The 16,513-nt window shown below is 29.2% G+C and overlaps 2 protein-coding genes across 5 annotated transcripts in view; one reads left to right on the top strand and one right to left on the bottom strand.

The window, feature by feature from the left end:
• Positions 1–16,513, bottom strand: part of LOC108764205 (basement membrane-specific heparan sulfate proteoglycan core protein) — a 204,198-nt gene that overhangs the window by 153,897 nt on the left and 33,788 nt on the right. The gene's annotated exons all lie outside the window — the stretch shown is intronic.
• Positions 8,330–16,220, top strand: LOC108764204 (uncharacterized). 3 transcript variants are annotated; one of them, XM_018512323.1, is made up of 7 exons: positions 8,330–8,382; positions 8,644–8,713; positions 12,042–12,298; positions 12,692–12,961; positions 14,501–14,631; positions 14,968–15,133; positions 15,789–16,220. In XM_018512323.1, the coding sequence occupies exons 3-7, from the start codon at positions 12,044–12,046 to the stop codon at positions 16,182–16,184; spliced, it is 1,218 nt and encodes a 405-aa protein (XP_018367825.1). In that variant the 5' UTR covers positions 8,330–8,382; positions 8,644–8,713; positions 12,042–12,043; the 3' UTR covers positions 16,185–16,220. The 3 variants fall into 3 exon arrangements, with proteins under 3 accessions (XP_018367825.1, XP_018367826.1, XP_018367824.1); XM_018512322.1 differs by having other exon boundaries at positions 8,343–8,382; positions 8,576–8,713; XM_018512324.1 differs by lacking the exon at positions 8,644–8,713 and having other exon boundaries at positions 8,331–8,382.

A 16,513-nucleotide genomic window follows, 5' to 3' on the forward strand; every position in this document is an offset into this window, starting at 1 on the left:
ACACGATTAAAAAGAAAATATTTTTTAAAATAAATTCAACTTGACGTAATTTTTTCTGACGTCTGTAATCTTTATTATTATTTGTTTATTATCCTTTATTATTTCTTCGTTATTTCTTTATTATCCTTTATTTTTATTCTATTAGTACGAAAAAATAATTTGCGTAATTTACAACATTAAGAGTACGAGCGGTTAATAAGATTAAGATAAGACTGTCTCTCGGAGGTAACTATTCTTCAGAAAATCCATCGTAAGTATCAGTCATGCACCTTTCCAATCGACGCTTAGCAGAAATAAACGTAAGAGGCAGCTGCAATAGCAGTAAACATAAATGCATTGCAGACACAGGCTCCATTAGAAGAAGTGCCATCGCTTGTAGAACTGATACTAGAGAAGAACGTTGCTCCGTCGGATTATCCTGTGATTCTCTCCGGAGCTGCTCTGCGCCGAGGATTCAAGCAACATTGGAAATTGTCACTTTATTCGAAGGAGGATCTTAAGGAAGGCTAGTGTCCGACTATCTTTTTCAGCTCTCCTCGCCTCTTGCACCATAGAATTGTCTCGAACGAGGAGCGAATGACAGGAGTGCTCATGGAACGAGTGCTCCATGAAGGGTTGCAAGAGAGCGCCACCGGGGGTGGATGAAGCGAGCACGGTGGGAACATAACGACTGCATTCAGCCAGAGTACCTCGCAACAGTCCGCATTTTGCAACGACTTAACGAAACTTATATTGATATTTGAACGTCGAATGGCATTTCACAAATTGTGTCTGGAGAGGGAGCTACGCACAAGCATGATAAACAACGTCCGATGGCGAGTAACGTAAAAATTTATATCTCGAATATTTCGACGAAAACGGTGGCACCGCGATGTGTAATAAAAACATACGTTGCAACGAAAAAAATAAAAACTACATTCTGCCTTCCTCGGTTTCAATAAAAATCATATATTTCCATCACGAGATCGAATTAACTTACAATTAATTTACGTATGTCTAATTTTGTGAAAGACATGCGAATAATTTTGTTCTTCTTCTATCAAAGCTGGAAGATACATTAAAATAATTTCTTAAGTTAGTTCTTTCAGTAAGTTCTTTAATTAATTCAGAATGTCTTCTTTTAAAGAAATTTAATTTCACGCAACTTTTCTTCAACATGTATAAATATTCAGCAGTGATATATCTAAATATTACTGCATAAATAAATCTTGAATTATTCTTTTGAAGCAATATTCACACAGAATCATTGCTGTCTTAGTAAAAACATAATTTATGCATTTCTCACATCAGAATTATTATTCAGTATCTATTATTATTATTTGGCTATTCTACAATCAAATTATAATTGATTAAGATGATGTCTTTTCATCAAGAGTCTTTTCATTATTTGTGACTTAACAGCGGAGTTAGATAAATATATGCACAATGTGCAAAAAAAGTAACTATTGTAAATCTACACGGGACCAGCAATATAATTTTTCATCGCGGGTAATTTATGGCTCAAATGCGCATGTACGAACTACAGCATTTTTCTTGCTAGCTAAGCTAATACAGCAATTTAGATTTAGATAGTGTCGATAAGGTTAATAAAACGGTCATTGATACTGTTCAATCCAGCGATATCGTATCTTTTAAAAATAGTGATACTTTTATTTCTGACTGCTGTTGATCTTTGATCGCGCATTGAAAAATTATTCTTTAATAACATGTGCAAAGCTTTGCGAATTTTATTGATAAATGATTATTTCATTTACACAGAGAAAAAGATTTCTTTGAATGTAATAAATTTGATTGTATTCAAATAAATTTGTTATTTGGAATGGTCCAAACAAACCAATGTTGGAATCAATAAGTGCGATTGTTTGAATTTGAAACAATGTATATCTTTGTCTTAAATATTATTTGTTTGAACAGATAATATCTATCTTCAGTATTCGCGTGATCAACTATACTGCACAAACATAATTGATGTAGCACATAGCACTGCTCGTTTAATCCTGTTGTTAGACGTATAGTATAAACCATTGTTTCCATATTTTCGGTCAAAAAATGTAATGATTATTCTAAGAAAGCAATTATTTGCATGGAATAACCTAACCTCTATGAATATATTTTGCCATTTTTAAATAAATAATTTGTTTCGTTGTTTGTATTTATTGTAACCAAATAATATATTATTTAATTGAAAGATATTACTTCAAATAATAATGTTATTTCTGTCAAGCAATAGAGATTTCTCGAATGAAACAACAAAATTTTTATTCAAACAAATAATATTTCGTTCAAATATATATTGTTTCAATAAAACAAATTTTAGTCAAATAAATAGGAATACTAAATCTAAAGAAACCTTTTTCTCTGTGTACGTATATATCGTCAGTTACGTAAGAATTTAAACTTAAATTATTCTTGTACATGTAATTACAACTAAATATCTTTGCATAGATTTATGCACTTAAAAATTAGATTTAATATGGTTATCTTTTTAACTAATGCGATCTAATGATATAATCTAGAATTATAGCGCATGCGTAAGACAGGTGGGAGAAGGATATAAGGACAACTTATTCGAATTCGGTGAGTCGAGAAAGCGTCACGAATTTGTTCGGTCGACATTCGGCATTTGTGACAAATTAACTATCAACCACCTTCATGTGTGAGTGACTATGATATATTATTGTCTTATCAATAATCGATTTAAATAAATTTTAATTAAATAAGTGATGTTTAATTGAAACCATTGTATTCATTATAAATACATTTCTTATCGCAATATGTGTTTTACAATCTTCTTTATTTATTTTTTTAAAGTACTTATTGCGATAAGAAATGCGCTTCATAAATATATAATGATTTTATTTAAAAACACTTGTTTAATTAAAATTTATACTTAAATCATTTATTGATAAGATAATAATATACCATAGTCACTCATGAAGGTACGGTTCGCAGTTAATTTGTCACAATGCCGAATGTCGATCGAAAATAAAAATGTTAATAATATTTATGCAATTGATTCTTCATAGTCTTCTAAGAAATAGAATCAATTCTATAAATTAACATTTTTATTTTTATAAAATTCAAACGTTGGAATTGTAAATATAGTATAATATTACATGTGTAATAGAATATACATTTCGAATACATTAAAATATAAATTAATACTTTAAGTTTAATAACATGCTAGTGTAAATTTACACATGTAAAATAATTTTAATAAAATGATCATGTCTTCAGTCTATATCTATAATCAACCATTATATTAGAATTAGAGCATTATTATGTTTCTTATTTATGCAAACTTGGTTTCAGTATACATCAACTATATACATAAATTAGTAATTATTCGTAAAATTATTGATAAAAAGGCAAATACTTATAAACGCTATCAATTTTTGTAGTAATTTAAACTCCATTGACAAGAATATCTGCATGAATATAAATTCGACCGTTAGACCATTTTGCACGTTTATCCATTTGTCCTTCACTATGATAGACACAATTTATATCTCCTTGGCATCAAATAGTACCATCATTTAATCACGGATAGTCAAATAATCATTAGATAAATCAGCTTGCAAATTCATGTAGAACGAATATCTCATATCATTTTTCAACGGCGGAGTGTGTTGAATAACAAGCTTTGCTTGCACTATGTGTCGAAACTATTTTACGTACGTAATAGTAATATCTTAGTCTGTGTAAATATTATATTTAGTTTTCATTCCGTAACTCTCTAATATCTTTATATCGATATTTGTAATTTTGTTGAATAATCTTTATTAAAACCCATGATATTTTTAATTTCGCGATACTATGCATATATGTTGCAATATTATATAATTGTGCAAAGTACAATCAATTACTCTATAATATAATCAATTACTACAAAATATCAATCAATTACTAAATAATATAATCAATTGTCATATATCAATACTTAATTGGAGTAATTATGACTTAAAAGTATCATTAATTTGAGGATCATATAATTAATTTGTATTAAAACTTATAATTATCGAAAATGCTATACCAAAACTAAGTTGTACATTTGATAGGTTGCAGCTGCACATCGCAATTTCTAATTTGCGCGAACATGCCTGAAATTCCTGTCATTTTCCTATTCCGCCCGCACATATGACCGTGCGTGCAATATTGCACGCAATTAGAATTTTGGACAGCTACGCTGGTCGATGTGTTTCGCGCAACGCACGTGATCGCTGAATAATGTAATTGAAAACTATCGACGAGCGGTCCATTTCGTTTAATCGGTTCATATAAATAAATCGCACGGACTGTGAATGCAGTGTCGATATTTCAGAATTGCATGCGAGTATATAATTTTAGTCATGGCCATTAACGATTCAATCGAATAGTGATACTTATCGGCTCTGTCCGAGAATTAATTAAATAGTTAAAAATTCATCGTTATCGATCGACTTACGAAATGCGAACAGGAATTTCGTTCAATTGCCTGCTTTATCATAGAAGTTTGACGAATTGAAATTATTAGGGAATAACTGCTGATACTAATACCAATCATATAAAAATAAGATATTAATAAATTGATCTCTTATTTTATAATAAATCTGATATAATTTTATTACCACAGTTGTAAATTCATAAATATTTATTTTCAAAAATCTATTTATTTATCAATATATAAAGTTCTTTTTTCATTTTAAAGAAATAACTCAATTACAATATATATTTGTATAACAAATTTAAATAACTATAAAATTATATTAATTTCTTTATAAGAACTTTTAATAAATAAAACTCAATTAATATAAGACAAACAGATGTCTGTTCAATATGATAATTATCGTTATATATTTATATGATTGTTTAATATAATATTATCCCAATATATTATATTTTGATATTTTTTTAATGTAACATTTACAATTATATTAGAATTAATTATAATTTTAATTTATATTGAATTTACAACTAGTTATTGATTAAATTTGTCAAAAAAATAGTACATTAAAATATCATAACATAATATTCAAATTTATACTGTTGTACCGTTCAGGATGTAAGAGTGCCACTCCGGGCATTATGTTGTATAATAATAAAATCATATGAAAATAAATAAAAATATATTTTTTATTACAGCATGATATAAAGTTTTTTTATCACTTCAATGCTATGTTGCGCTAGCAAATTGTATAAAATGATAGAAATTGTATCAAGATGGAGATTAAGTACAGGTAACGATGACTTGCATGGATGTCGTAATGTTTACTGCATGACATTTTAAAATCATGCCAATTAACTTTCTGAGGGAACAATTCGTGCGAATTCTTGAAGGAAAAATATCCTCTGTTACGTAAAGATTCTGGAGATTGCATATTATAAAATGCAGATCGTTTGCTTATTCATCATTTGCGTGCAAAGTAGTTAATTAACTTTACATATTACAGTCCTTTTTATATTACTAATGACGCGTTACAATGTATCTATATCATTTAGTTAAAAATAACTCTATTCTAACTTTATTCTGAGACTATTCTGTAATATATTGAAGCTAAAAATAGTCGAAACGTCTGTATTATAGGATTAATAGACATAAATCTTATCAAATTATATATTATTGTCATAATAATTACGTACTTATAGTGCAAATTCTGTAAAGCCTACTGTTTTTTTATTTTGTTTTCTTTTATTATATTACATTCTAATTACACGATCTATTTCTTACAATTAGTAACATGCGTGTTTCACGCACTTAAAATTACGTACCAGAAATTCTCACAGTAGTTAACGTCATAAACTTCTTACATCGCGATTCTATTATAATTTTAAATTGCTTTCGTATATACTCTATTATAAAATTATATAATAAGACATAAAATTGGATATTATAAGAAAATATTTTGATATTTCTTGTATACTGAAAAATAAAAAATCTTGTTTCTATTATTTGATAGGGTCGTTGATATTGTATGTATTTTGGTACTGAAGTGGATTATTTTAATGCAAATTTTGAAATGATGGAGGGTGCTCCTATCCACACAGTGCTCATATGAACCTTTGGATAGGATAATATAGGCTTTCCCATGGATAATATCCCAGCACCATGATCTCACGGTGCGCGCACGTCATGTAGATTTCGCACGGAGTGACCTCATATCACTAGACAGATGTTCTTATTTGTATGAGGATCATATAACTCGCACGCGCGCGGATTCACATGTGCAAGTGATATGTATCCTCATGCATGTGAGCAATATTAGTCTCAATCGAGTAAAAAATATAATATATATATATATATATATATATATATATATATATTTAATCGTATACGATGATATACACGTATATGCCTTCATTGTGAAGCGAAGTACACATCACTAGTATGATGCTTTTATACATGGAGTGATCATCAGGATAAAATGAATCCTCATGAAGTATTTTCTGGGCGTCCTCGTCACATGTAATTCTACAGTACAAGTTAAGTTTAAACTCGCATGTGTGTCTTCATCATATCGTAACATAATGATGATATTCTTGCATGCGCGATATAACTACACAGAGAAAAAGATTTCTTTGGATGTAATAAATTTTATTGTATTCAAATAAATTTGTTATTTGGAATGGTCCAAACAAACCAATGTTCGAATCAACAAGTGCGATTGTTTGAATTTGAAACAATGTATATCTTTGTCTTAAACACATTATTTGTTTGAATAGATAATATCTATTTTCAGTATCGCGTGATCAACTGTACGGCACAAACATAATTGATATAGCACACAGCACTGCTCGTTTCCTGTTGTTAAACTTATAAGCCATTGTTTCCATATTTTCGGTCAAAAAATGTAATGATTATTCTAAGAAAGCAATTATTTGCTTGGAATAACCTAACTTCTATGAATATATTTTGCCATTTTTAAATAAACAATTTGTTTCATTGTTGGTATTAATTGTAACCAAATAATATATTATTTAATTGAAAAATATTACTTCAAATAATAATGTTATTTCTGTCAAGCAATAGAGATTTCTCTCGAATGAAACAACAAAATTTTTATTCAAACAAATAATATTTCGTACAAGCATATGTTGTTTCAATAAAACAAATTTTAGTCAAAAAAAAAATAGGAATACTAAATCCAAAGAAACCTTTTTCTCTGTGTATCACGCGTGAGAACTCTTACGAATTATCATATTAGGATAAGCTTAGCTTAATAATTATTAAAATCTGAGATATAATGATTGTAATAGTAAAATATAAGTCAAGTGAAAAAATGTTGAAGAAAAGTGTACATATCACAAAAATATGCAAACAAGTATAATATGCAAACATAAATATAATATGCAATTTATTACATAAGAGCGTGTGTTTATACATATAGTTGCCATATAGGTAGAAATACAACCTTTTCTATAAATTAAGTGATCAAATTATCTCATACTAGCTCTTATTTAACTTATGCCCGATTTCTTCACTTCTGGATAAGTTGCTGATAACCTTATCTAAGAGATATCTCCATTGTATTCTGGGAGATATTTTTTGAATAAAGTTATCTAGAGGCGAAGAAATTTGTCATTAGTCATGAAATCAAAGAAAATAGTTTAAAAAAGAACAATGAATATTCAGAATACAGTGTTATAATAAATGAATACATATATATGCAAAAATGTAATAAGCAATTATTAAATATATTAAGAACTTGCCCTTTTAAGGCCGGTTGTTCCATCTTCGGTATACTCATACAAACTGTATGATAATTTATCTACTGAATAAACGAAAGAGTAAAAAATAAGAGCATAGAGATTAAAAGAATAAGTAAATGAGCTGAAATTACCGAAACGTGGAACAATCCATTCTTAATTATAAATACATTGATACTGTTTCACTTTATCTTCTCAATAAAAGAATACTATAGATACATTAACCGAGATGCATGTATTGATGCAGAATAAAATCCGTGAAGATTTTTTTCCCTTAAATATCACATATGAATTTCATATCCTGAGATAACGCTTATGATAAACGACCTTCGTGAATAATTCTACTATATTCTCACCGTTCGGAAAAATTATTCGAGTTTAGGATGGCAGCATTATGGGCACCGACGAATAATGCATGAATTAATTTTGAAAATTATGAATCTTTAAAATCTGATGAATTTTATGCAGCATTTTTCTGATATCTTTCTTGTTCAATACATTATATACTGACTGTGCAAAGTACACTAAACATTCATTTATAATTTTCTTCAATGTTTGTCAGTTTTCTTCTTAATGAAACAAGCCCCTCTCTTGTCTCACTATCGAGATAATAAATGCATGTAGCCAGCTGCTTGTCGCATTCACTGTTCGTGATCTCACTGGTGCTATCGTCTTTATCATTGCTGCTACCTCGATTAGGTTAGTGTCTATTGCTTTATTGAAGGACAAATCGACTTGAGTTTAACGTTCACTAAGTCTCAGTTACCGAAGATTCAGAATGAATCAGGAAGTCCAGCGATATAAATAGCGACCAAGCAGATCATTAGATGTCGTGTTCGTGATGGTCGTCATTTATAGTGAAACCATACATAGACCTACAATTTCATTTCAGAGTATAAAAGAATGCACTGGTGTCAATATAAAGCCTGTCACTTCTGTTCTGCGTGTTTCATTTTGCAGCTGACTTTACGAAACGTAGCAGTGAAGTGAGCATTTAAGTGAAATAAAATCGAAAACAAATAATTTACAGGTCAGTGTGTCGAGATTATCAACACTTTGTTCTCTTGATATTAATATTCAATAGGAGTTTATTAATGAAAATTTTAAATAAAGTCTTGATAAATATTGTACTGTGTAACATTATAGTGAAATAAAGTTAATATATTTTGCACTTTAAAAATATGAAATCAACTTGCCAATGTATACGTGTGTGAAACATATAAATAAAAAGGTTCTTATTAAATTCGATCATTACATAATTGAACTATAATTTAAAAAATTACTATAATTGCTATAATAAAAAATCGATTTTATAAAATGTCACAAAATATTACATCACAGTGGAAAATTTTAAGTATAATCCGCATAATCTGCACAAGTTGCGTTCTTGACAGGAAAAAAATTTAAGTCACAAACATCACGTAATGCACAAACATTACAAGCGACACGCGAATATTACGAATGATTGTAAGTTCTTAGAAAACACTTGCATATTTCGTTTACACTTTTAGAGCCGTATAACTAATTTTCTATATCTTTAAATAATCTTCTATTTTTAAATAGAATAATGTAGAAATTTCAAGTATTGTAAAGCCATTTTATTAGCACAAATAACTTTTCCTTTATAATTCTTAAATTAAAGAATATTAGTCATAACAAACATTGTTTTAATTTTTCAATACAATACAAACTATTGCGCTTTTTAATAAGAAAACGCATTGAAATATTTATATACATATATGTATATACATATGTATATGAGATATTTATTTACATATGTTATGTAAGAGAATAACAAATACAAGCGTGATATAATTTTTACACATAATAATAACATATTTATTAAAATTGTATTTACAAAAATTGATCAATAAATCAAACATTAATTTGATGTTAAGATTTATTCGAAAAATAAGAAATTAATTATGCACATAACAATTAATGATGCATTATAGAATTAGATCAAGGCGAAACGAAAAAACATCAATACCGCGATTTATTCTCAACAAAAACAAATGATTGATAAAATTTTCTCATCTCGAGGGACTGATATAGACTGTGTTTGGAAACATCACCCGAGTGTATCGTTTTATCCTTGTTATTCATCCAATGTTAAACAAGGATAAGATGATACACGCGGGTGCACCCGGATGATGTTTCCGAACGCAGCCATTCTCGCTTCCGATTCTGAAACTTTTATCTCGAGACGTTCGAGATTATCGCGTTCCATTTATTTAAAACATTCATTTATAGACTGAGACAGCATTTTAATCGCAACTGACATGGATTTCTCCGATTTTTTCAAAAAGAGACGAGACGAGACAAGAGAAGAAAAAACAGATGACATACGCTAACCTAGGAAATATTATTTTAAATGAGACGAAGTTTTGAGACGATATTCCGAGATACTCGTATAGAAACGTAACATTAATAATAATTAATAAACGCATTCACGCAGTGACATAATGTTACTTACGATTTCGTGCATTATAAGACAAAGTTGTTTTAAGATCGTTATATTAAAAGTTTAGTGCAAAAATTCGTTTAAAACATTTTTTATGTCTCTTTTCGATGATAGCTCTTAGAAACATAAAATTTGACTTTTTAAAATAATGTTTTATCTGCTTGATATACATCAGAAAACTTTAGACATGGTTACAAATTTTCATTTTTGGTTCTAAAATTTACAAAAAAATTTTTGGATCTATGACATACAAAAAACGTAAGGCAATAACATAAACAGCAGCAAAACCAAAATGTTTATTTGCTTCGCATACATCTTGTTTAAGTCTTTTTGTGTATCGTTGCCTTGATACTTGAAGCCGACTTTTAATGTCAAACGACAATGAAACTTGAACAATTACACGCTGTTTTAATAAAAATATAATTAAACACTGTTTTAAAAGAAGTCTGACGTACGAAGAACGAAATATATGAAATAATGGCAATAGAGAATAAATAATCAAGAAGATTTATATCTCATGATATGACATAGCCGACTGATGGCTATTATTAAAAGTTGTAAAGGAATTAAAAAGTTTTTATATTTAAAATATAAATGAAAAATAATATATAAAATAATAACAATATATAAAATATACAACAATTTTGATTAATTTAACCTTGATATAAAGAAACACATAATATGATGTTTATCTTTTTTAATAATACAGTGACTTCACTGCAAGTATATTTGCAAGCATAACATATGATTACGTACTTGTTTAAGTAATTATTACGTGAGTGAACGGCTTCGAAATTTTATCTTGTTGTTTTCATAACGTCAAATATTAATTTTAGCTTGTTAAAGTTATGTAACGTGGAAATTGGATTAAAAAGAAGTATATATCGCCAAATAAGATATATATATTAAAATTAAAATAAAGTTTATATAAAATCGAAATTAAAAAATAAAGTTTCATTGTTTATTAGTAACTCTGTCACATAAATTATAAAATATTTTAAATATAATTTTTTCATATTTTTTGCTACACTTAAAAAAAATATAATCGATTTTAGTAAATACTTGGTAATACTGCCAACTAAACATTTATTTATGAAGTAAATGATTTATTTAGTAAGTAAATAAATATTTGTTTAATAAACAGAATGATCGTTAAATCAAATGAATGGTTCTTGCACCAAATAAATATAAATCTTTATATTTAATAAATATTTATAGTTGGCAATATTCAACTAAATATATATTAAAATTAACTATATTTCTTTCTCAGTGTATAAATTATTTATGTACTATTAAAATTATATGTATAATAATAAAATATATTCCTTATAAGTTTGGTCATTAAATGTCCGTCTAATGACGGACAGATCTGATTCTAAGGAAACTGCGGAAAACATTTCTGAGAAAACTCATCAAGGTGAAATATGGCCGACGTCGTTCGGCCACAAGTACGTACGCGATCGCGGCGCGCCAGACGTGTCGTAAATTTCTCGCAAATACCGCAACTCGATCACGTTCGACGGGATCTCAACGCGGAACGTACGTATGCCATTGGCCAAAAAGGGAAAAGGAAAAAGCGGCTTCCCATTACGCTCTTAATTGAAACAGCGATCTCAAATGTAGGGGAATGCGTCCGTCTTGAATATCGACGGACGCAAAGAGAGAAACGATAAGGTTAAAACGGTCGAAAAAAATGGCGGGAGGAGAATGAAGGAAAGGGTAGAAAGGCCGGAATGAGTGGAGGGAGGCGGCTGGAAAGAGAGAAAGAGAGAAAACGTGATAAATCTCGCCGCGAACAATAAGTTATCGTAAAGAATCGTTTTCGCGTTTCGTGACACGGTGGGAAGAACAATGATTTGTCGGAGAAATTCTCCAATTCCAATTCCAATTTCAGAAATGGCCCTAGAGACACCGACATGGCTGAATCTATGCTTCGTGGAGAAGATCCTGCGAAAGTCGGAAGGCGACAATTCTATCGAAGTGACCGATATATTCTCGAAACCGGCCACGAGCAAAGGTGACAACTATGCCAGCGACATGATCAGGATTACTGTCGAATTTTCACGTGATCAGGGTGGCCGTAAGATTTCAGAGAAGAAATCAATCATCATTAAAGCCTTGCCTACGGCCGATGGTGTTCGACAGGAACTTGTAAATTGATTTAATTTATACAATGTAAATGTTGAGAGAGAGAGAGAGAGAGAGAAAGAGAGGCGGAGGAGAGAAAAATCAAACTGTAGCAAATTTCATTATTACTAAAAAAAAAAGATTAGGATAATTATTTTCGGAAAATTGGACTAAAAATACAATGCTTTTTATGAATCAAATCAAAAGAAATAAATATATTTACAGAAAATGTTCTTTAATTGTTCCAACAATTTTCCATTTGTGGAATAAAATTATTCTCTTTTTTTTTTTGCTATTCTAGAAATCGAAACTTTCTATCGCACAACTTTCTAGTTAAATCTTTATATCACAAAAATAATTGCATGCTTGTTAAATTAAAAAAATTCCATTTGTTAGTTTTAAATAAACTTGTTACAGATCGCGCAATCAGGTCTCTTTCAAACCGAAATATTAATGATGTCAGATACCTTGGATAAAATGAATAAGATGTTAGATCCAAAACACCGCTTAAGTGGGAAAGGTCTATACGTACAAAATGAAAATCCAACGCTTTTGGCGATCGAAGATCTCGCGCCTCTCGGCTTTCGCATGGCCTGTCGTCTGTCTGGTCTTGACCTAACTCATTGCGTATTGGCAATTCGTGGAATAGCCAGGTTTCATGCAGCCTCTGTAGCCATATGCGAGAAGGTAAATCACTACGCATGACTCAATCAATTGTAATGTCTCATTACAATTATTAAAAATTTAATGGCACGAATCAGATTTTTGCATTAATAAATCCTTAATATCAAATGTAAAAAATATATATATGGGATATCGACTTCGAGTGCATGAACATCACAGTGCAATAATCTCTTATGCTGTATTATTCGAAGTATCTATTAAAAAACATGACATACATCTAGTAAGAAAAATGTCAGCAGTTTGTTATTTCAGCATCAGGCTGCTCCCCTCGCCCTGATGAAGTAAACTGTAATGTTCACGAAACGCCTAATTTTAATACAGTGAATTTTAATTAGCTTCAAATTTTAACCATGTTTTATTTATGTATTTTGTCTTAATTTATTTAGAATAAAATATCATACATTTAATAACTCTTTTGTTAAAAAAAATAAAAAATATTTTTATGATAAATTTTGGTCCTAAATAAATCCAGATGCAATTGATAAAAAATATGTAAGACAGGTTATATTTGCAGTAAAGTTACAGATTTTTTGCAGAGAGAAATACAAAAACTGCCTATAAATCTTATATACTTATTTTATGATTTATGTAATTAATTTTAAATAACATGTATGGAAAGATAAAAGCAACCATTTATTTTACAGTAAACGATGCATGTGAAAACTTAAGTAATTATTTATGATAATAACTAGTCATAGAAGATTTATAAGAGATCGAACAGATGTGTGTTAAGATAAGGAAAAATTATTATGCCCGTAACAATCGTTACGTAACTGAAACCATTTAAGACAAATATCGTGCATTGGAGTCCTAAACTCTGATACAACAGATACGTGCATTGTAATAATGCGTGCGGCATAATGGTTACCATAAACCGCAGCGATTTTGTAGTCGAATGGAAGTTTGAAACTGTACGGCGAGTGATCCAGCAGAAATGCCTGGCGTAGAATAACCGTTTTAACCAAAGTCTAATATCCTTTATTATCCTTTATTATGGCACGTGCCTCGGCGTGTAGCCAAGAAAACAATTTGAAAAAGCGTCCTTTACAAAAAAGAAAAACAATTTACTAAAAAACGAATATATCAAATTATTCTCTGATAAAAAAAATCGCCTTTTCCTTGACTGAAATATCGCGCATACATATATCAGATACTTTTGAAACTAAAGCAATTAAAAAGGAAAAACTTTTTAAGCCAAAAGGAAAAACTTTTAGCTTAAAGAGATATTTATATGCTCAATTGTAACTGTAAGCAATAAATCTTTTTATATTTAAAAACTCGTAACTTGAAATTAAAATATTTTACATTAAGAAGTTGTAATAAATAATAGTTCGTTTTATAATTTTTTCTAAAAAAAAAAATCTGCTTTAAATTTGTTAAGAAATTGCATATTATTAAAATTATGATCGTAGATTATTTGTAGAGCCTCACCCGTATAACGTTTCAAATTTCCAATCTACACTACAAGTTCAATTATTTAACTTTATGACCGAATGGATAAATATTAATATAGTCTTTTAATAAAAATATTTTAACATTTAGGAACCAAAGCAAAAAGATATGTATTCAAGAGGAATGTTTAGCAGCCTGCAACCAACAGAATTGAGAGGTTTTTTCAATATGAGTGTTAAAGCTCTAGTAGATGAAGTCGCAACCTGGCCAGAAATGAAAAAGTAAGATTTATATACATAAATGGAAATATTTATTTTCTCCTTAATGTCTAAACTAATGCTTTTAGGCTTTTACGGGTATTACCTTCAATGATACCAGACGGTTTGCGAGTTATCGCCGTGTTTTTATCCATTACTAATGCCCAAAGATTAGGCATTAGCAATGGATAAAAGCACGGCGATAATCCGCAAATCTTCTGGTATCTTTGACGTCTAAAAAATATTTCATATGCATCAGATAAATGTTTGATACGAAAAGAGTGAACATATTAAAGCAAATATGAGTACAAATTGCGCTGTTTTTATTTCATACAATGTTTATATGATTTTTGTTGCTAGATACGCAAATAAAATTGCTAAACTTGTCGATCGCATATATGAAATAGGAATAGATGTAGCCAGGCTCTCTGATGATGAATTTAATGTTATTAATCATGGTGATGTTTGGGTGAACAATATGTTGTTCAAATATGACAATGATGGCAATCCTATTGATCACATTTTTGTAAGTATTATTGTGTTATAAAAAAAATAATAATTCCTTTAAACACGAATATTTATTGATTTATTATAATCGTGGACTGATATTGCAATTAAGATTTAATATTAAATAAAATAATTCATGAAATTTAATTTATACTGATACGATTAACATTGTTAAAACAGCGTATTCATTTAAAAAATATGTCTTTTTAATTTAAAAAATGTAACTCATATAAGAACATAATTTAAATACAATATCTCATAGGTACTTTGTTTCAATTAGCTACATTTCTGAACTTTTATTAATTCTAATAATTGATTACAATGATATAAGTTTATTAAAAAGAAACAAAATAAATAAAATAAATAGACGATATTCTTAAATACATTGTCACGATATATGTTAATGCATTTTAAGTATTCATAATATCGACTTTAACGGTCAAGACAAAGAAGCGGCGTATGTTATGAATAATGCAATAAATCCAGTTCGATCGCATTCAGGTACATTCGCCACCTGTCTGCCCGTGTCGTCTGCACAAACTCAACTTTCTCTCGCCACAACTTCCTAAACACGAGTCCCACTTCTTTCCCAGTGCATGGATTTTATTTCCAATTCAATTGTCGAAGGCTCAAAAGATCGATCGACCGAAAGAGTTTGTTTGTTGATATTATAGGTGGACTTCCAACTATGTATCTACGGATCGCCGGCACTCGATCTTCTCTATTTTCTCAGTACAAGTCCTTCACCGGATGTCATTGAAAACAAGAAAGATATTTTATTAAACGAATATCTTGGCACTTTATCGATGACTATGAAACAACTAAACTGCAATACGCAGCCGCCCACTATGGAGGAACTGAAGACTGCCTTAAAACGAAAAGCTAGCTACGGGATGATAGCATCCTTCTCAGTTTTGCCGATAGTATTGTGTTGTAAAACTGAGGCGAAAGATTTAGGAGAGCTCATAACCGATGGTTTTTCAAATCCAGGTCTTAAAAGTGAAAGTTATAAAAAATTAATGTGCAAAAGACTTCCACAGTATGATGAGTGGGGTTTACTAGATCTCTAACGCATATTTATAATAAAGATCTTTAATAATAAAGAAATAAATATAGAATAGAAATTTAGAAAAGAAATTAAAATAATAGGTATGAATAATTATTAACAAATACATTAAAATTAATAGTAATAGATGTGGAATATTAATATACATTTTAAAAAAAAGAAATCATCATAGAATTATTATAATAACGGCATAATTCGTTCGAAAGATTAAAAATTATTCTCTTATGATAAATTGTTTTTATTTTTAACTCATTAAAGTTTTAAACTAAATTTATATTTTATTAATATCTATATATTAATCGGTATATAAATTTATTCTTTGTTTTGTTTTGT

Source organism: Trachymyrmex cornetzi, unplaced genomic scaffold (genome assembly GCF_001594075.2).
Source record: "Trachymyrmex cornetzi isolate Tcor2-1 unplaced genomic scaffold, Tcor1.1 scaffold4, whole genome shotgun sequence".
Classification (NCBI taxonomy): Eukaryota; Metazoa; Arthropoda; class Insecta; order Hymenoptera; family Formicidae; genus Trachymyrmex; species Trachymyrmex cornetzi.